General features: G+C 26.5%; 3 protein-coding genes across 3 annotated transcripts in view; 2 read left to right on the forward strand and 1 right to left on the reverse strand.

Annotated features, from left to right (window-relative positions):
• Positions 1-3,199: 3,199 nt before the first annotated feature.
• LOC136088570 (uncharacterized) lies at positions 3,200-5,628 on the forward strand. Its single transcript, XM_065812520.1, has 2 exons — positions 3,200-3,519; positions 3,806-5,628. Exons 1-2 carry the CDS (start codon positions 3,347-3,349, stop codon positions 4,761-4,763), a joined length of 1,131 nt encoding a protein of 376 aa, XP_065668592.1. The 5' UTR covers positions 3,200-3,346; the 3' UTR covers positions 4,764-5,628.
• Positions 5,629-8,909: 3,281 nt separating this feature from the next.
• On the reverse strand, positions 8,910-10,602 carry LOC105845520 (uncharacterized). Its single transcript, XM_065812525.1, has 5 exons — positions 10,427-10,602; positions 9,803-10,275; positions 9,580-9,693; positions 9,319-9,492; positions 8,910-9,224 (listed from the first exon to the last, which is right to left on the reverse strand). The coding sequence occupies exons 1-5, from the start codon at positions 10,449-10,451 to the stop codon at positions 9,024-9,026; spliced, it is 987 nt and encodes a 328-aa protein (XP_065668597.1). The 5' UTR covers positions 10,452-10,602; the 3' UTR covers positions 8,910-9,023.
• A 9,577-nt stretch (positions 10,603-20,179) lies between these two features.
• The window catches only part of LOC100204958 (PAN2-PAN3 deadenylation complex subunit pan3), a 53,052-nt gene continuing 51,507 nt past the window's right edge, over positions 20,180-21,724 (forward strand). Inside the window, exon 1 of the mRNA XM_065812527.1 lies at positions 20,180-20,571. Coding sequence (XP_065668599.1) covers positions 20,337-20,571 — 235 coding nt within the window. The 5' untranslated portion in view covers positions 20,180-20,336. The remainder of the gene's footprint in view (positions 20,572-21,724) is intronic.

Raw genomic sequence — 21,724 nt, forward strand, 5'->3', positions numbered from 1 at the left:
TCTTTTTCTAATCTAAAATTTTTTTGCAACAATTGATTACTCCTACAATCCTATCTAACTTCTCTTTTGTTGACATTTCTGACATTATATTTTGACAAGATTGCTTGATATTTTCTTTTATATTCATTACATCTTTTATTAATGTATCTATCTTGTAATTTAAGATGATTAATTCTCTGTTTGTATTTTTTTATTTGATAGGTCAAATCACCTCATAATATAGGTAGTTTTTATCCGAATTGGAAACTGGCAGAATCACTTCATTAACTTGCGCTTCAAGAAGAAAATTTTTAGAATCATTTCCTAAAGGGGTGTATACAATAGAGCTTGGGGTAACAGAACACAAAAAATCATCATTAGCAATTTGCAAGTTTAAATCAGAAGATACAAAAACAGTAATTTGATTTGGAACAATTTCACTATTGTGGATAGAAGTTGGGGTAGAACAAGCATCAGAAGGTGACAAACCAACAACATCCGGAAAAGGACCAATAAAAGATAAAGCAGAGCTTAAAAAATACTTTTTTAAATCAAAATTTTTGGCTTAATTTAATTTTGCAATAAAATCTTTTGACTTTTGAAGGCACTTGATCAGCATAACTCTAGATATAGGGTATTTAAACAAGGATGTAAAAAATACTGAAAGATTTGACCATGTCAAGTTAAATTTATCTTTTTCTTTACACATTTGTAAAAAATGGCGATTGGTTAAAACCAAATCTGGATTTTTGAGGGATACAATGCCTCCATTAATATTTAGATAATCCATAACAGTGTCAGAGACTAAAATTAAAATTAAACTTAATTTAAGTGACATAAAGAAAAATAAGGGGTGGATTATTTTGGTTTCAATAAATAGAATTATTAAAATGAAAAAAATTTGTGCTACAGTATTCTTAATTTATAATTTTGACTCACTTTCTTGACTTATAGATAGAGCAACCATTTTGGTGAGACTATTGTTAATGTCAACACCTAAAAAAAAGGAATTAAAATAATTATTACAAGAGTTCATAGTATTTAATCAACAAACAAATAGAGGCAAATAAATATAAAAAGAAATAAAGAATTTCTTACACAACTCCATTTTCATTAGCTTCTGTTGAATACTATTTTTAGGTTTTGTTTTGAAAAAAACAGTTTAAATAAGAGCAACCTGTAGTTAAAATAGTGAAAATCAAGATTTTAACTTTCTTGAAGAATGCAGACCTTTTACCTGGGAAAAAGTAAAAGATGTATTTTCATTTGATTAAAATTTTAAGAATTAAACTTTCACTTTCAATTTAATTTTCATAATTTAATCAAAATAAACGCAAAAATCAAAACAGATAACGTCATTAAATACGCGAACAAAAGCATATATATATACACATAATTTATATATGCAAATCCTAAGTACCCAGGGCCGGCGCAAGCATTTATTGGTCTTTGAGATAGCTAACTTCCAGACATGGAGCAAACTCCTAAAATTTATATGTTTATACTTATGTCAAATAAGAATGCTTTGCAAAAAATTGCAATGATTGGAGCTTGGGAACAAAAAAGCCCTAAATTTTTTGCCTAGCCTGCCCAAACATGAGAGCAACAAGTTGATGAAATACTTTTTGTACTATTTTCAACTAGACTTATATTCATCGATAAATTTTAAGTTTCATAGTAAAATAGTTTAGCATTCAAAAATAATTATCATAGAAAGTTTAAACCCCCCTCAGTTTGAGAGGGTTGCAAATTTTATATGTTCATAATTTTTGAACGCTAAGAGATAGTACTATGAAACTTAAAATTTATCGATAAATATAAGTCTAGTTGAAAATAGTACAAAAAATATTTCATCAACTTGTTGCTCTCATGTTTGGGGCAGGCTAGGCAAAAAATTTGTTCCCAAGCTCCAATCATCGCATTTTTTTGCAAAGCATACTTATTTGACATAATTATAAACATATAAATGTTTGGAGTTTGCTCCATGTCTGGAAGTTAGCTATCTCAAAGACCAAAAAATGCTGGCGCCGGCCCTGTAAGTACCAATTCTTTAGGTAAACTTAAATAAATACTTGTTTTAAATAGAGGAAAGACTAAACTTGTAATTTCCACCTGGACGTTTTTCAAAAACACTTTTTTTTCTATATAAATCAACCTTGAAGTTTTTAAACGCTGAGAACTAAAATTTTTTGTATTAATGTTAAAAAACATCCAGATTCCATTAGATTCCTCGTCTTTTCCTTAATAAATATGGAAAGTTTCATAAAAATTAGATGAGTTTAAGTTCTTAGGAATCCTTACCTTCAAAAGCTTCGTTTTAAAAAAACGTTCCCGCGGCAAGTTTTTTTATGAAAAGTGGTCTCAAGGTACAGGTAATATATAAATGAAGCCATACAAAGCTTAGTACTTTCTATATATGGTTGGAAAGAGATTGAGTAACACTTACTGATGCAAAAAACCTCACGTGTTTTTTGTCAAACGTCAAATATTTTTTGTTAAGCCGTGGAATCGCTATATATGTAAATGCATATATAGTGTGTGTGTGTATACATACATACATACATACATACATACATACATACATACATACATACATACATACATACATACATACATACATACATACATACATACATACATACATACATACATACATACATGCATACATACATACATACATACATACATACATACATACATACATACATACATACATACATACATACATACATACATACATACATACATACATACATACATACATACATACATACATACATACATACATACATACATACATACATACATACATACATACATACATACATACATACATACATACATACATACATACATACATACATACATACATACATACTATATATATATATATATATATATATATATATATATATATATATATATATATATATATATATATCGTCAGCCCGGAATACAAGTGTCGTATTCGACATTTTTGAAAAAAATGACTTATATATGCGAACTATCTATTTTTTGTGGACTTATTTTAAAAAAAAATATCCGATAGCTCAATTAAAATTTTTTCCAATATATTTTAGTAGGTCATTTGTCGTAAATAAACCTTTCAAACAAAACGCTCGAGTTACATTTGTTGTACTTAGCGTAGACCAATAGTAGCGTTCTATTTGCTCACGTGACTTTAGATTAATACGTATTCACTTGTTTACTTTATTATTACGTATTCACATTGTTTTTTAATATTTAATTGTTTTTTTTTCTTTGAATTGAATTGAAATGTTCAGTAAATAAAAATTATTACCCGTAATCAAAAGAACTAAACAGTATTTATAAATATACCGTTTTTTTGTAAAGATAAGTAACAAATATGGAATATTTTATAACAAATATGGAGTATTTTATGGCTTCTGATGCTGATAATCCGATACCAATAGTATTGGAGCCTAACCACCAAATGGAAGAAGAAACTTCTAGATATGTAGTGGAAGACCCTACTAATTCATCTTTTTCTTCTACTATCATTTCTCCTAACAATGAAAAGTAAATATAAAATACTTGTGTACATAGATTTGATTACAATACGTCTTGTGCTCGAAAAGTTTTAAAGAGATCATTATTTTTACATTCAAAACAAGTTCTTGAAATTTTTCTTTATTAACATTACCTTTTATTTATTTATTTTTACATCAACTGTATTTATGCATTGTTTTTTTATAATATTTTAAATTATAGTTTTAATAACATTAATTTTTCTACTTTTAAAAGGCAGTTTAACAAATAGTTTCCAATACAATAGATTTATTGTTACTTTAAATATATTTTGTAGAAAACTCACAAGAAAAAGACAAAGAAGTGTTAACAAGTGGAAAATAAATGTCAGAAAAAAGCAAAGGCAGTGTGGCAAGGCCTACATAGATAAAAATGGTCAAGAGAGACCAGAGAGAAAAGTAGGAGAAGCTTGTTCTTCAGTGTGTAAACTAAAATGTTTCAAAGTTTTTAGTGCTAATGAGAGAGTTGAAATCCATTCTTATTTCTGGAACTTAAGTGACACTAAAAAACTTAACTTTTATACTCAAAATATAGAAAGGTGGGATTGTAAAAGAAAAAGTTCAGGAATTGGTAAACATAAGAAGTGTGTTTATAAATATCATTTTGAAAAGAACGATGTTAGAAGCAGAGTTTGTGAATTATTTTTTCTAAAAGCATTAGATACCAGTGAAAGAAGAATTTACTATAATTTTGATAATATGGTAAACAAAGTAAGTGGACTACCAAGGTCCCCAGAGAAAGGAAAAATGGTTTGTAGAAAAACTCCTAATCAAGTCTTAGATAAGATCAGAGAACATATAAATAGTTCTCCAACAGTTGATTCACACTATTGCAGACAGAATACTAACAAAAAATATTTAGAGCCGTCATTAAGTACAATTAAAATGCACAGGTTGTTTACACAAGCTTACACAGAGTTCAATGTAAAAAAAGATGTTTATTATTCAACTTTTAATACAGAGTTTAATTTGGCATTTCATAAACCAAAAAAAGATTTGTGTGATTTATGTCAAAGGTATAAAAACAAAGAAGATGATCAAAAAATACTACAGTATAGAGAGAGTAAGCTATTAACTAGAAAAGAAAGAAAATGTGATCTGGCTAAAGTTGCAAATGGAGATTATAAAACCACAGCAGTTATAACTTTTGATTTAGATAAAGATTTTCCCAATTTGCTAATTAGGAAAAATTTCCAATTGCTAATATTTCTGCATTCTATTATAAAAGAAAATTAAATTGTTATAATTTCATAGCCCACTGTTCATTGAATAACAAAACTTATTGTGCACTTTGGAATGAATCTATGGCTGGTAGAGGTGCAAATGAACTTGCAAGTTGTCTGTATAAACTATTAAAGTTAATTATTCAAGACTGCCCAAATATAACAATTAATAAAATTATTTTGTGGTCTGATTCTTGTGTTCCCCAGAATAAGAACTCAATTGTGTCTATGGCAATAAAAAATTTTCAAAATGGAAGCAGGATACCACTCATTGAATAGAAGTATAGTGATCCTGGTCATAGTTCAGTACAGAATATTGACAATGCACATAGTGTGATTGAGAAAAAATTAAGACATTTTGAGATTTACAGTCCTCCTACCTTATTTAAGTTACTGTCATCTATTGAAAAAACTTCTGGAGTAGAGTTGAAAGTCATACAAATGTACAAAGATGACTTCAAAAACTTCAAACTTGCTTCCAAGTCTTTATATTTCCATAAAATGCCTTTTGCAAAGATAAAACTAATGTGTCATGAAAAACATCTATCTTTTTATATTAAATTAAAAAAATCGTTCTCTGGTCCGTTAATTGAAGAAAGATTGGTAAAAGGTACCCCTCAGAGAAAGAATAAACAGATAGTTAAAGTTCTGAAATAATTTCCTCCATTAAAAAGTGATTCAACACGTTTTTTGCTCTCAGATAAAAAAATTAATGACCTTATATCAATGGTAAAATATTTTGTTTGTGATGATCTTGAATTTTTAACACTCTTTTTAAGTCACAAAGTCTTAACAATTAAATATTTCACTTTGTAAAATGTTTTAATAAACGTATATATTTATTTCTTTGTTGTAAAAATAAGGAACAATAATGGAAATGGTTGTTTTTTATATTTAAGGTTTAAGTTATTTATATCATTTTTCACAGACAAATAAAAAGATGTGTGATAAATTAGTTATTTTAGTTTTAATTATTCGAAAATAAATAATATTAATAAAAATTGCTTAATTAAAAAAAAAAAATTATAAGAAGCTTATTAATTTGTATATAAGAAGCTTGAAGATTAAAAACTGTATAATTCTAAATATAATGCCGATAAATTGGTTACCGAGAAAGAATTAAAGGAAAAAAATGCGATGGACAGTGAAAATAAAATTATACTAAAATTATAAGTCATTGTTAGTTACAACATAAGAAAATTTAACCTTAATTCACCTACTATCAAATTAATTGCATCCATGACAATTGTATTCCGACAAAATGTTCTGATTTTGAAATACATTTGTTGTATTTGAAAAACAGTGTTCTTAGTTACGGGAAAAGTTTTTATTTTTTTTTATTTTTTTAACAATTTAAACAACAACTTATATTGATTTTAGTCAACTTAGTTAAATTTCAACATGTAACTAAATTTACATAAAGAGATTTTGTACTTTAAACTTTGAATGCAAATTTCTCAATTTAAACACAGTGTCGTATACGACACTTGTATTCCGGGCTGACGATATATTACATTGGATATTTGAAACTTACCTGCAAGTAAACTTAGGGTACTTTGATGGGACTTCATTTCCTTTATGATTTATGTATGACTGTCCCATTAAACGTGCTTGTTTTATTTTGTTATGCTTGTAATCACAAGGATAACTTTCTTTCCTCTTTCTAGGACTTGGAATTACGAGATCCATTAAAATTTTTATAATAACAACAACATACATGAAACTGTTTACATTTTCCGCGTATTGCGCCTAAAAATACGAATCAGCTGGAGAGTGAATTTTTTAAAAAGGGCGTATTTGAAGCAAATTTGCCCTTTTAAAAAAAATCAAAAACTTTCATGTGGCTTTTTTTGTGTAAGAATATAAAATTTAAACACATTTTTGACATAAACTGATGAAGCTATCATAGAAGGACACAAAACACACAAAAAATGAATTTCAAAAAAAATGTCAAATCAGCCCTTTTAAAAAACACTGATTCAATTAGCTATGACATTTCGGATAAAAATTTAATACAAATCTTTCTGCTCAGTTGCAGTAGTTAAATAGTTCTTTTTAATTATAGATCTTTTAAGTTATGATTATAATTGTGTCAGTAAATTCAGACAGCATGAGTAGATGAGTTTAACTTTTGGTTACTTTTGTTGCTCCTTGGTTAATTTTATACTCCTAAAGTCACTAAATTTTGTGCTCCTAAAGTCATTAAAATTAAAAATTTGTTTAAAGAATAGTGATATCAAATAAATTACCAATTAAAAATATTTTTTCAACAAATTTTTGACTCCTGTCATCCTTTTTAAAGATATCTCTGTCAGAAGTAGTAGAGAAGGCATCTTCTATATCTATATCACAGATTATATAGCAAAAAGTTTAAAAATGATTTAGTAAATGTTAACAGTTAAACAATATATTGACAATTTATGTTTGTGAACCTTTTTCAATTTTTTATTTTACTTTTAATGTTATTATTTATACTGATTTGTTATTCTGAATAACTGCTCAGTTTGTTTTGAATTTATTTTGCTTAATAAAAACTTACTTTGCTCTAAGCATCTGATACTGAGAATAAATCTCTAACAAACCAGTTATATATATTACAGTAATATTTTTATATATAACTAATATATTTTTTAATAATAAAAAAAAGTAATTACTGATAAAAATTGTGTGGATATTATAGTTAGTTTATTATGTTATCTTTTTTTAAGGTTAATATAAATATAAAGTTAGTTTTTATATTAAGTAAATATTAAAGATGTTTTTATTAATGTGGAATAACAAAATATATAAACAATACTGCATTTTTTGGGCTAAGCCAATTTTTATTAAATAAAAATTTATTTATATTAAAAAAAAAAAAAGTAATTTCTGTTAGAAAATGATTTATTTCTTGCTGAACAAAAAATAGTTGCAAGAATAAAAATGTTTTTTATTTGTTTGTTATGGTTTTAGAGCGTTTTTATTTTTTTAATGGCCTTCTATTTTTTCGGCAAAAATGCGGAATATTAGGCCGTATACTTTAAGTAGCCCATGATCTCTCTAAAGCCTTTGACACCGTCAACCACGTCATTCTTCTTAAAAAACTTGAACGTTATGGAATTAAAAACAATAACTTACTCTGGTTTAGAGTTCTTCAAGGCTCGATTTTATGACCGCTATTATTTTCACTTTATATAAATGATTTATCTTTTAGATCAAAATTATTAAATTTTATTTTATTTGCGGATGACTCCAACCTGTTTTGTTCACATAGGGATATTAAAACGCTTTTTACAATGGTTAATAAAGAGTTAAACAAAGTAAACGAATGATTTACATGTAATAAACTATCGCTTAACGTAACAAAAACTAAGTATATACTATTTCATAAACAAAATAAAACAGATAATCTTCCCCTATTAAACTATTAAAGAAATACTTGACTGAATCTTGTCTCTGTGATTCCACTTTTTAAAATCTCTGATGAACATTCTGACCATTCTAACTATCGTCCAATCAGCCTTTTTTCTTTTCTTAGCTAGGTTTTTAAGTTTTTGATCAACAAATTTTAAACTACTTATATAGAAATAGGTCATCGTCGTTTGGGAATATTTAATCAACATCGTTGAGCTTAATTAACGTCTCTTTAAAAACGTTTCATATCTTTGCAAAATCTATTACATACGACAGATATCCTGTATATATATATATATATATATATATATATATATATATATATATATATATATATATATATATATATATATATATATATATATATATATATATATAGGGCCGCTGAGAGCCGTCACGTCGCCTGGGACAGCAACCCTGATTGGCGCCCTTATTTATCAAAATATCCTTATATTATAGATAAAGGACTTTTTTTTTTTCGGTACCCTCTTTTCATTTGGCGCTCCTTGGATATCTGTCGCCCGGGACAAACTATCCCTTTCGACTCCCTCCCCCTCTCGGAGGCACCGCATATATTTCTATATATATATATATATATATATATATATATATATATATATATATATATATATATATATATATATATATATATATATATATATATTTGTATATATATATATATATATATATATATATATACAAATGTATATATATATATATATATATATATATATATATACATATATATAATAAACACGCTGTTTTTTTAATATTGTTAATATTTAAATATTATTTACAGAGTGCTTTAAATTTAGAGCATAAATATAATAAATAAGTTTTAAAATAAGTTTTAAAAACGGTTCATATATACTTTAATATTTTAACATGCCATAATAAAATCTTGTTGTCTTTTCCAAAATTCATATTCGATCTTTCTAAAAGTAGTTTCTAGCTGCTTTAATGTTACAAACGCACTCTTGGAATGACTAAACTTTGATATCAATTGTTGATAACTCTGGGTATAAACTTTTGAAGACTCTTTTAGATCGTCAAGAGAAGAACATGCGCAAGAAGACAGCTCCTAATTGTTTCAAAAACAAACAAAAATAATTCATGGTGAACATATGATTACTTTACAAAACGTTATTTTAAAATAAAGTGAATAATTTACAAACCGTTGACACGTAGAGCATTTTTTTAATAAAATTGTTTAAATTATTCTTTACAGATAAAATCTCTTCAAAGTAATTTATTCGTGTTTTTATTAGAGACTCATTTGTCGACATAGGAAGAAGTGATGACTGAATTTCGTTAAGAATAGAAAGATAAATCTTCAATGCAACGCGAATCTGATAAGTTAAAAAATAATTAAATAAAATGTTATTTACGCAGTTATTAAAATGATACTGTATAATATCTATATATTACTAGATTACCTCTAATTTTTCAATATTATTCCAATTAGGTAGTGATAAAAAGGACTCGGAGGTTGCATATAAACAATTATCAGGTAATGGTTTGCTGTTTTCTTCGGCTGCGGCCAATTTTCCCTGTAACAAATATTTTTATTCATATTACAAATAAAAAGAATAAAGACTAACATCGAAAAGTATTTACTTAAAAATTTACGAAGTAGTAATAGGAGTAATAGGATTTTACCATTTTGCATTTTAATTGTGTTACTGTAGGTAATTTTAGGATACCAGATATTACATTGGCCATATCTTTAAACAATTTATTAGCTGATGAACAACTTTTTAGCTCACATGTGAACTCATTAAGAATATTGTCCGGAGAAGATAAAATATTCAATATTTTACTTTTGTTTTTCTTTGTATCATCTGTAGATAATGTAGGCACTTCATAATAATGAGAAAATAAATGTTGGTTGTTTTTAAACAAAGCGTCGTTTGCGTGAACAAACAGGGTATTATTATCGTCAATTGTTTTGTTTTGTTTTTCCATATTTGGGGTTGACTTTATTAAATTTTTGGCTAAATACGTCTCAGAATTTTCTCCAGCATTGTCATTGAAGATAGTAAAAACGTTGTTTGTCTGAAAAATATTTCTTTTTCCTCTAACTAAACTCCATATCGTTATTGCAGAAACTGCAAACAAAAGCATGCTCAAGACTAAAATGAAAAGTTACGCACAAACTATATAATATATATATATATATATATATATATATATATATATATATATATATATATATATATATATATATATATATATATATATATATATATATAATACTACTGAAATAAAATATAAGAAACATACTTAGTGTTACTTTGTTTTCTTTCATTTTTGTATTTTATTTTGACGAATAAAAATGTTTTAACTCTTTCTTCCATTTTCGCCTTTATATATACTTTTAATTTTGGGAAATTTTTCCTGAAAAAATGTTTTTATATTAGAAACAGAAAGTTTAATAACAGAAAAAAATCCCCATGTTATTTTTTTTTTAATTTTTTTTTTTAAAAAAAAAACCTTTTTAGTTTCGTTAAGTTTCGTCAAGTTTCGTTTTAATGTTTTTCTAAGCTTGCGTTTAAATTAAGCTTAAATAAACAGGATAAAAACAAAAAGGTTTTGGCAAAAAAACACATAGTAAAATTTTTTTTATTTGAGCGCGCGTAATGAAACATAAGTTATTATTAATTATTTTCACTATATTACCTAAAAATTTAGTGTAATTTAATTTGAAAACTTTTTATATAAATTAATGTTAATTTATAAACCATATTTAAATAATTTTGAAATATTTTTCTTTTATTTATAAGAATGACTGCCAAAACCTAAATTCTCAGTCAATGTATGTTCATTCTACAGCGACTACAACTACATAAGTCGTTTTATGTAAACATATTGTTTTATGCACATATTATATGAATCTTTAAGATGTTACCCTGTTAAAATAAGCAAAAAAAAATTTTATAAAAAATTTTATTTTTATTTTATTAAAAATTTTATTGAAATTTAATGATTGGTGGAGGGGCCCTCCACCAATCATTAAATTTCAATTTAAAATTAAGTTCAAATAAAAAATTTATGTGTCGCAATAGTATTATAATCTATATGAAAAATAAAAGCGATTTTTTACACTATACCACAAATGTGTTATTTAATATAAATTATTTGAAAAAGGCTAAAAAATGAAGTTTGCTTCGCAAAATACACTTTTAGTCTCTGCATAAAAGTATTTTGAACGTTTTGAAAAGTGTAGTAAAATTGCAGTTTCTACGTATAAATGGCGCCTGCAGAAAATTTTATAAAGGAGGGTGGGTGGGGGAGTCAAAACATTTTCAGGACTCAAAAAAAAATGAAGATAATAATACGTCATCGTAATCTTAACATAGAGACCCTATATAAGTTTTGACAAAATATCCCAGTGGGCACGGTACGTTTTTAAAGCGTTTTTAAAACGTTTTTTAGGCGTTTTTATAAGGTTTAAACCTAATAAAAACGTCCAAAGAACGTTTTAAAAACGTACTGTGCCCACTGAGATAGAATATATTGAAAACACTAATAAGTATAAAAGTAATCAGCTAATCAGCATATCAAATAAAGACATGTCTAATTTAGGGGCTATTTACATGAGACGGGCTATTACGGTTAACCGGGCTGGTTCATTTAAATGAGATCTCGGCATGTTTAATATTTACCTATAAAAATGAAATTTTTTTACATAACAAAAGGGCTGGCCCAGCTATCTGAGATCTTGCCTAATTTCAATGGCCAATTTTTGATAATAATATGATGTCTGTAATAAAATAATAATACACTTTTATGCAAAAAAAAAAAAATTAAAAAAGATAAATAGTTAAACAAAACAATATACTCAAAAACTAAAAAGATATTTTCAATTAAAAAATATAATTTTTTTCTATTTCTGTTTGAATAAAGAAAAAGTCAGTATTTTGAAATTTTTGTTTTTAAAAATTACGCTAAGTAAATTACAACTAAAAGTAAATTACAACTAACATTTAGTTGTAATTTACTTAAGGATCGTCCATAAATTTCGTAGCGCAAACTTTAACAATAAACGAAACGAAAAAGATCAAAATCTTTCCCTCGCAGAGTCTTAATTTAAATAAAAATTTAAATTAGTGCATTAAGTTTAATGAAAATCGCCGCGTAAAAGGGCTTGATATCTCCTACTTCTGTTTTTAGATATATTTTGCATTGCGTAATTTATGGACGATCCCTCAACGTAATTTTATGGTGAACAGACGGCATGGGGCTGTATTCTCATCTCTTCTTAACGGTAATTTTATCTGAAACCTTAAGCTTAACGGAGCCTTATTCAAAAATTTCATTTTAACTAAATTATTAAAAAAATTTTAATATAATTTTTTTAAACATGAATGTTTTATTTTAGTATTAGTTTTATTTAAACAAATTTAGATAAAGTTTTCGTCATTTCTTTACTTAGAAATATTGTAATGAAATTTCAGACAAAAGTTCCGATAAGCTTAACGGAGAGATGTGAACACGGCTGCTGGACACTGTAATAAATGACATACAATACCAACACTTTTTTTTATATTGATATAATGTGTATATATATAGTAATTGTAGTACATACAAAAAAACCTCCAACATTTATTTAAAGCTAAATTGATTCTTTAAACAGGAACTGCAGTCGTCTGTTATCAATACCAAACATACCAACAATTTTATCTATAAAATCTTTTTTGTTGCAGTTTATTTTGTCTTTGTGTACGCTTAACATGCACAAACCAGACAGATGGTCATATGACATTGTTAACCTAAGCCATGTTTTTACTAGGTGCGATGTACTACTAAACAATCGTTCCATCGTACATGTTGTTGCTGGTAAGCTTAACAAAGCTTGTAAGGGATGTAATTAACAAAACTAGTAACCTGACACTTGAATAAAGTTGTGTAAAAGTAAATAAATCGATAAAAATTTGACTACCCTTGTACGTGAGGGTGAATAAGTACTAATTTTATTACTGCGAACTGGTGTGAAACAGTTGCAAAAACTGACATAAGTGTGAACTGGTATAAGTGTGAACTGGCGCAAGTGCGAATCGCCATTTGTGCGCCGAATAAATGTGAAAACATTGGCATAAGTGCAAACTGGCATAAGTGCGAAGCAGTCTCACTCTTTTTATTTCTTTCAACAAAAATTTATACAGTTTTAGCATTGTTCCTAACACAATATGCAAAACAGAAGGCACTACATTATCTAATATACTTTAAACAATATTACAGGAACAATAATTGAATTATGAAACTTATTTAGAGCTCTTAAGTTTCCACTGCCTGTCTTCACACAAGTTCTCACAGTGAGCACTTTCTATAAATTGTATTGTATTGTTCTCCTTGGAATGTTTAAATTAGCAGTTAAGTGAAGCATAGAGGCATGGTTTCTTATAAAATTCAACTAAGTCTGTAGAACTAGGTAACCTAGCAGCTGAATCCTGAAGTCCCAGATCACCATTGATGAAATGAAAATCTTCACCCAAGAGTCACATAGTTTTTTTTCCTTTTAGTTTAAAATTTGACGACTGAATTTTTTTATGTCCTTGGAATAATGGCAAAGAATTAAGGCAATGTTCTAACGACAGTCTAAACCCTGATACATACAAAATAAATACATATCATAAACAGACCATGATGATTTAGAATTGAGAACTTCATAATGAAATTTTATATACTTTCCAACTTTATATCCATTAAAAAAGAACCATACCTCTTTGCCAAAACCAATATCAGAGTTGAGATGGTCCCAAATTTGAAGACTGATAAAAACTTCTTCAATATAAGTCAAGTTCTTAACCATTAATACAGATACTAAACAAAGTGCTTCATTTGCAGATGGATAAAGCATCATGGACTTCACAGTAACATGTTCTTTACTGACAAGCGTTGTCAACATTTTTTCCGTTTTGTCTTATCTTGTGCTCGGATGGGAGAATCTTTGCACCATAATTACACAAAATAATTATCAACCTTCGGAATTCCGCCGTGGGTATCCTTAATTGGCTCTGAAGCTCTATAGCATCAAAAACACTAAACTGCGCAATTTAACTTATTGGCAATCCAACAAAATATTTATATTATACAAGACAGAGAATCATAAAACATCATAGACAAATCACTTTCAAAATCGGAATAAGCTAATAATTTAAGGAATATAATAGCAAGTTTAGATCGTTTAGCTGCAACATGTCTACTAATTTAGAATAAAGTTTACCAAGTCCTAACTTAATCAAAGTATGGTTTTTACCAATTATTGGACTTTTAACTGATATATTTAGTGGTTTACTTAACTTAAATCTACAGAACATTTTTTTTTTACAACGATCAATATTATATATTTCAAAAAAGTAGTATTTACATGTCTCTGGTTTATAAAGTTTTATAGTATGGGAAGTTGGGGTACAGTGGGTCGAGAAGCACAGGTAATAAGAAGCATTTTCTCAAAGATTAGAATTTTGTTCATCTTGATAATGTAATCATTTTATGTGCTCATCTATCAGTAATCTTTATTCATAGTTGTTACCACATAATTTTTGACTACCGGTTTTTGGTATGTAATTTTTGTTTTTAGCTAACTAAAGTAAATTTTCTTACCTTCCTTATGTTGGTTATGAGGATCATGTTTGGAATAATTTTAAAAGTTGAAGTTATTCATTCGGATTATTGATATTTCCTTTTAGTAGCTTAGCTTTTCCTCTAACAACGCTCATGTCCCAGGAAATTAGACTTAAACTTAATTTGTTATGGTGGGGCACAGTGAATCGGGGTACAGTGAATAGGTTGATTTACTATTAATGATCCCATTAATGATCTTGAAGATTAAATTCATGCATTTTTAAAAAACAGACTACATGAAAATGTATTAATTAGTTTCAAGTTATATATAATAATATTTAAATAAGTTTTTAATTTTTTAATATCTTTTTATATGCTTTGCTATCAATAAATTTTTTTTTTTTTCTTCTCAATTTTCAAAATATTATGGTTTCGGCGATTTCTTTTCACGAAGGACATATATCTCAACCATTTCGCCGTGAAAAAAATAAAACACATATTTTAACGTTTCCTCAATTTAAAAAAAAAAAAAGAAATCTGATCCACTGTGCCCCAACTTCCCCTACATTTATATGTACACCACACTTATTTAATGTTTGGTGTACATATTTAAGTTAAGAATGCTGTATTGGAATGTGCGCTTGACAGTGGGTTAAAATGATTAATTTATAAATTCGTAGTTTATAATATAAAGTGCTGGCTATTAACCCATGCATTTAAAAAGTATACGCAAGTCCGTCGAACCACTGGGCTACTAGGGACTTCCTTGTGGTTGTCGTTGAATATATATACTAATAAATCAAAATAATGTAAGTGATTTTTACAACTACAGTTGTAAGGAAACTCGCAGAAGACTACGAGAAGTCTAATCATTGAGAACCCTTAAGATACAAAATAAACTAAAATTTAAAAAAAATATTTACAAAACATACATTAACCTTTTGAGATTTACTGCTCTGGTTTATATTACTGGTTTTTGAATTATTTTTTTGAAATTTAATTTTTTTTTAGTTATTTTGCATTTTTGGTACGAGCAGATGCAAGTTTACATTTTTAAATGTGCTGTTTTTAGTTTTTTTTTTAAATAAGTTGGAACTGCTCCTCCTGTTTTAACCTAATATTCATTCTCTAATTGAGAACTTAATGAGTTACAACGTGTGTTGATAGCTCTATTTTTAATATTTAAATCTGTAATTTCAGCTTCCAAATTAAATACCCGCATTTTAAATTTCTTTATTTGCTCCACATTTGTTTTATTTTCAGAATTTAATTGATCACTTTTACTCAATAGCTCCTGACTCCTATTCAAAGCGAAAAGCTATCTGTATCTGCTGACTTTTTTTTCGATCCCAGTGGGCAAGGTATGTTTTTAAAACGGTTTTTAGACGTTTCTATTAGGTTAAACCTAATAAAAATATTTAAAAAGAACAATTTAAAAAACGTACCGTACCAACTGTGATGGAGCTTGCGACAGTTGCATTTTAAAAAATTCTTTTTTTTTTTATAGCTGTTAACTTTGGGCACATTTTATCAAACTCGTCATTATCATATCAAAATCAATCGGCAAAAGAAAGCTCATAACACTAAATAAATCTCTTATTTTGAAGATGTCATTAAAATAGAAATGACATTGCCAGCGTCATCATATCTGCCTTAATTAATATTCTAACAAAAAAAATGCATTTATCTTCTTTATCATTTTCCAATCCAATGTATTGTGTAAATACTTCCCTCTCACTTGAATGTATAGTTAATAAAATAAAATTGATTTTGTAATAAATATAATATTAACAAATAAAACACTATTAAATAACAAATATATGCACTAAATAAAAATAGTTTTAACAACTTATTTGATATTAGTCTGATAATCCGCAAACACAATTACGCGTAATTTTTTTTACTTTTTACTTCAAAATATGACTCGCCGAAACCCTGTGGGCATAGGACCTAAAAAAAACGTCTTTGAACGTTCAAAAGACGTTCAAAAGTTCCCGTGCCACTGGGAACAGTTATTTTGACAAAGTTTGTTTATAAATTGTTTGGGACGTAACATATAAAGGTTACGACATCGTAATAAAACGTCAATACAAATGTAAAACTTACAAGATTTGTTGGAAAACATGACATTTTTGCAAACCTTTTTGATACCATAGTTAAAGGTACATAAAACATTTTTTTTATTTTCATTTCATCATAGGTTGAAATTTCAATGACTTATGTCATATATCAAAAACATGTTTTACATATAAAAACAATAAATTTAAAAATATCAATGCTTTAAATACGGGTTTTTTGCGAAAAAATTACCAGAACATCGTAGGAATTAAAGAGATTGGACATTCATGGCTAACCCAGCGGACATTTGTTTTTAAAAGTTACCTTCTAAATGTATATTAAATGTCTTTTAAATGTTTTCTAAACATTCTTCCCTAAAGAAAGTTTAAAAGACTATATATATATATATATATATATATATATATATATATATATATATATATATATATATATATATATATATATATATATATATATATATATATATATATATATATATATATACATATATGCTTATATATATGAATTGTTTTTCAAGATAAATAATATGAGAAATTACAAACGAATATCAAATCAACGGGCATGGAGTGAAAGTACCATGCAACAAGCAATTCTCTCAGTGATAAATGATGATCAAAGATACAAAAAAGCACCCAAAGTATATAGTGTGCCATAAATTACCCTTGAAAGAAGAGTAAAAATTTTCTTAAAAAATTCTGATATTAAAAAAGCATGTGAAAAGAATAAGTTAGAATAAATTGTTATTTATTAACAGAGTTGGGTTTCTTGTAATGATATGCCATAGCTGAGTACTCGTGTGCTGCTTTAGAAGAAAAAGATATAAGGCCGAGTTTTACTTGTGAGTTTGCCTAAATATTGAATAAACTCTACAAATGTATACCTCATTTTGCCCCTAGCATGGGGCAATGTGGTTTTTTTTCAAAGATTTTTAAATGTTGAATAATTTTTTTTTAATGCTTTTGACTTTTTCTTTTGTCAGATAGTAGTTTGTGTTATATTTTGTCATTTAAAAAAAAATTGTTTTAATTTGAATTATTTTTTGCCAGTTTTTTGATGGCTTTTCCTTGAATGTTTATAGGGGAAACCCCAGTTTCCCCTATATACATATATCTATATGACAGCGAGTTTAGGGCTACAGAAATCATCACTAAAGCCACACTATATTAGGAAAAATACCTAATCTTCCATTGTTGATAATATATATATATATATATATATATATATATATATATATATATATATATATATATATATATATATATATATATACAGTATAGCAAAAAAAATATTAACTGTCTGTACTTTATCTGTCTTTTCAAAGAGACTATTCACAGAGATAACATTTTTGATGTAAAAAGAACTAGGTTGTTGCCCTAAGATTCCTAAATTTGCAAATGACAAAGTATATTATATAGATTTGAAAATTTAATAGACTTCCTCATCGGGCACAGAATGTCCGCTGGACATTTTAAAGACGTCCTACGAGATGTGACGTCTACAAGATGTCTGTGCTAGTTGGGTTATTTATTATATACGGCAAGCCAGATGTAAAAGAAAAAGATGCAAAAGTAATGTCAATTTAGGAACCTTACGGGTTTTTGCCGAATACATTTTTAGCACATAAAAACAAATCTAAATTGCTGCACAATGTTGAACTCAGTTAATTTGTAATTTTTTGGTTTTCTCCTTTGAAAAAATAAACGTTGATTACCGTTTGCAAAGTTATTGTAATTTTTTTAACATTCGTTACTGTACAGTCACAGTAGTTTTGAAACATCAAACTATGTTAAAATGCATTGACTGTGTACATTATGATTATATGAGATATTTTCTTAAAACAAAACGTTTTTGTTTTGTTTTCTGTCATAAATGCGGGAAAAATTATAAAGCAAGTACGCAACCGATGCTTTGTTATTGCCTAGTTTTCTATTTCCATATAAATTTTTTCAGAATTTTGTAATGAGAAACTTATATTTTAGGAGGCGCTAGCTGATTAACGCAGGGACAAGGATTAAGGAGGGACAACTTACCCCTCTACCACACGCCCTATGCTAAATCTGCCACTGAAATCAGTTATGTTATAAAAAAGGAAATTCAAAATTCAATAAAGGCAAATGTTTTTATATATATATACTTTTTTTATGTTGTTGTTGTATAAACTCTTTATTTATTGTGTGTGTGTTTTAATTTTACTTTTAACGAAGAAAAAGTGTAATGCTGGTGAAAAAAGTGTAAATATGGTGTACGCATGCAACAAGTTTTGTTAAATGGAGACTATTGCTAGTGGAGATTATTGCTAGTGGAGATAATTGCTAGTGGAGATTATTGCTAGTGGAGATTATTGCTAATAACTAATATTCTATATATTATGGTCTTTTATTTAATATTATCTTTTTTAAGTTTCTTTAAAAACCAGGCAAATCTAGATTAAGAGAAAAAAGAATAGTTTAGATTTTCACCATAAGTATATTTGTATTCAACTTTACTCTCCTAGACTTTAAGTTTAAGCAATGTATCACATAAAAAGAAACATTCATGAGTATTTAAGTTTATATAATGGTTTAAAAAAATATATTTGAATCACCAAATGCTTCAGACAAGGTCAAAATTGCATTAAATGTTAATGCACTTAATTGGATGGTTAAGCGCCAAACCAGTATATATAGCAGTTTGTTATATACAGCAAGTTGGAAAAATATATCTTATGTTAAAAAAATGGTTTATATAGTATTTCTTTGTAAACACCAATATACAATACTTAAATTTTTTAAGTTTACCGTACAGCAATTACTTTTAGTTTGTTTAGTGTAGCGGCTTTGGTTAAAAAATTTTAAAATTAGCGTCCAATTATATTATTTCAACATATTTGTTGTATAGGCTGGTTTGACGTTAATTGGCATCCAACTGACGTCCCTAAACGGAAAAATTGGGAAACAAATTTTGTTTCACATTTGGGCTATCCCTGAATTCCCTCGATTTGGACCAAATAGCGAAAAACTCTTTGTTTCAACTGCGCATGTCACATGGTATGATAATCGTTCTGTTTCTCTGTTTCTTTTTTTAAATTTAAATATTCCAGAAAATATTATAATTACGCTTTACTGTTTATTTGTGCAGTGTATTTGCTTTTCTTATGTTTAGCTTTATATTGATACTTTACCTTACTTGGGATTCTTTTAGTTTGAAAGCTAAAATCAATTATAAAAAAACAAAACAAAACAAAACAAGAAACAAAAAAAAAAAAGGTAAGAAACCTATTCAAAAAATGGATTCAGACGACATAAATAAAAGGTGATCAAAATCTAACTTCTCACGGTTCTTCATTAAATAAATATGGTAAAGTTAATATTAAAATATGTTTGATTTAAAAAATATATATTTTTTCTCCCTAGAATATAGCATAAATATACAATAGAACTAAATGTTAGCTAATAGTAAACAATGCAAAGGACAAAATATAGCAATTTATTATGTGAGCATAGTTGGACATTGTGATTTCATTAATAATTATAGGTGCATATACGTACTATAAAAACTGTAGCAAAAAATGGGGAGTTATACCAGTGACAACAGTTATTTTATGGATGAATGTATAAGTGAAAACACTTCTCCATTACACTATCACACTCCCAATCGTTCTACAACTGTAAAGTGTAGATATTTTATGAATAATGGTTATTGTTTTTATGGAGATGCTTGTCAGTTTCTTCATATTTCACCTACAATGAGTAATGGTACTACTCATCAAAGACAAGAAGAAATACATAATTACAGCACTGAAGGTACCTGGAAATTTTTTCTTTATCAAAATTATCCTTAAATCACAAAGATTTTTATGTATACATAGATGCATATATAGATGCATACATATATACATAGATACATACATACATACATACATACATACATACATACATACATACATACATACATACATACATACATACATACATACATACATACATACATACATACATACATACATACATACATACATACATACATACATATATACATACATACATACATACATAGTTATAAATTATGTTAGTGTATTCTACAAATAGAGTGCTTAATGTTCTAAAAGAACAGAGCAATAATAAATTAGTAAAAACACTTATCTAATTTTTGATTACTTCAACACTGTGTTTCACCATCAGTAGGTTCATCAGGAAGATTCCTCCTGATGAACCTACTATATTATAATTTTATTATAATGTTATTATAACTTTATTTGATAGGTGTTTACTTGAGATTAGTATCATTACTATTTGTAAATATCCTTGATGTAAGATCTTTATTCAGAATAAATTTGATTTGATTTGATTTGATTTTACTAATTTATATATATATATATATATATATATATATATATATATATATATATATATATATATATATATATTTATATATATGTATATATACATTATACATGTATATATATATACATTATACATGTATATATATATATATATATATATATATATATATATATATATATATATATGTATATATATATATATATACATTATACATGTATATATATATATATATACATATATATATATATATATATATATATATATATATATATATATATATATATATATATATATATATATATATATATATATATATATATAAATGCATATATAATATATATATATATATATATATATATATATATATATATATATATATATATATATATATATATATATATATATATATAAATACAAATACATATGTATATATATATATATATATATATTTTTTAAATTTTTTTTTACTTCCATATTACTTTTTTATATATTTTAATATTTTGTCTACTTTTATTTATAAATATTTAAATTTAACATTTTACTATGAAAATATATTTTTAACATCTATATATATATTTTTAAATTATTATCTATTAAATTTCACAATTTTATT

Source organism: Hydra vulgaris, chromosome 12 (genome assembly GCF_038396675.1).
Source record: "Hydra vulgaris chromosome 12, alternate assembly HydraT2T_AEP".
Lineage (NCBI taxonomy): Eukaryota > Metazoa > Cnidaria > Hydrozoa > Anthoathecata > Hydridae > Hydra > Hydra vulgaris.

Coding starts and splice junctions, on each gene's coding strand:
- LOC136088570 (XM_065812520.1), top strand. CDS start 3,347: ATGGAATATTTTATAACAAATATGGAGTATTTTATGGCTTCTGATGCT. Junction 3,520..3,805: donor ATTTCTCCTAACAATGAAAA/GTAAATATAAAA, acceptor TATATTTTGTAG/AAAACTCACAAGAAAAAGAC.
- LOC105845520 (XM_065812525.1), bottom strand. CDS start 10,451: ATGAAAGAAAACAAAGTAACACTAA. Junction 9,694..9,802: donor CACAATTAAAATGCAAAATG/GTAAAATCCTAT, acceptor TATTTGTTACAG/GGAAAATTGGCCGCAGCCGA. Junction 9,493..9,579: donor ATAATATTGAAAAATTAGAG/GTAATCTAGTAA, acceptor TTAACTTATCAG/ATTCGCGTTGCATTGAAGAT.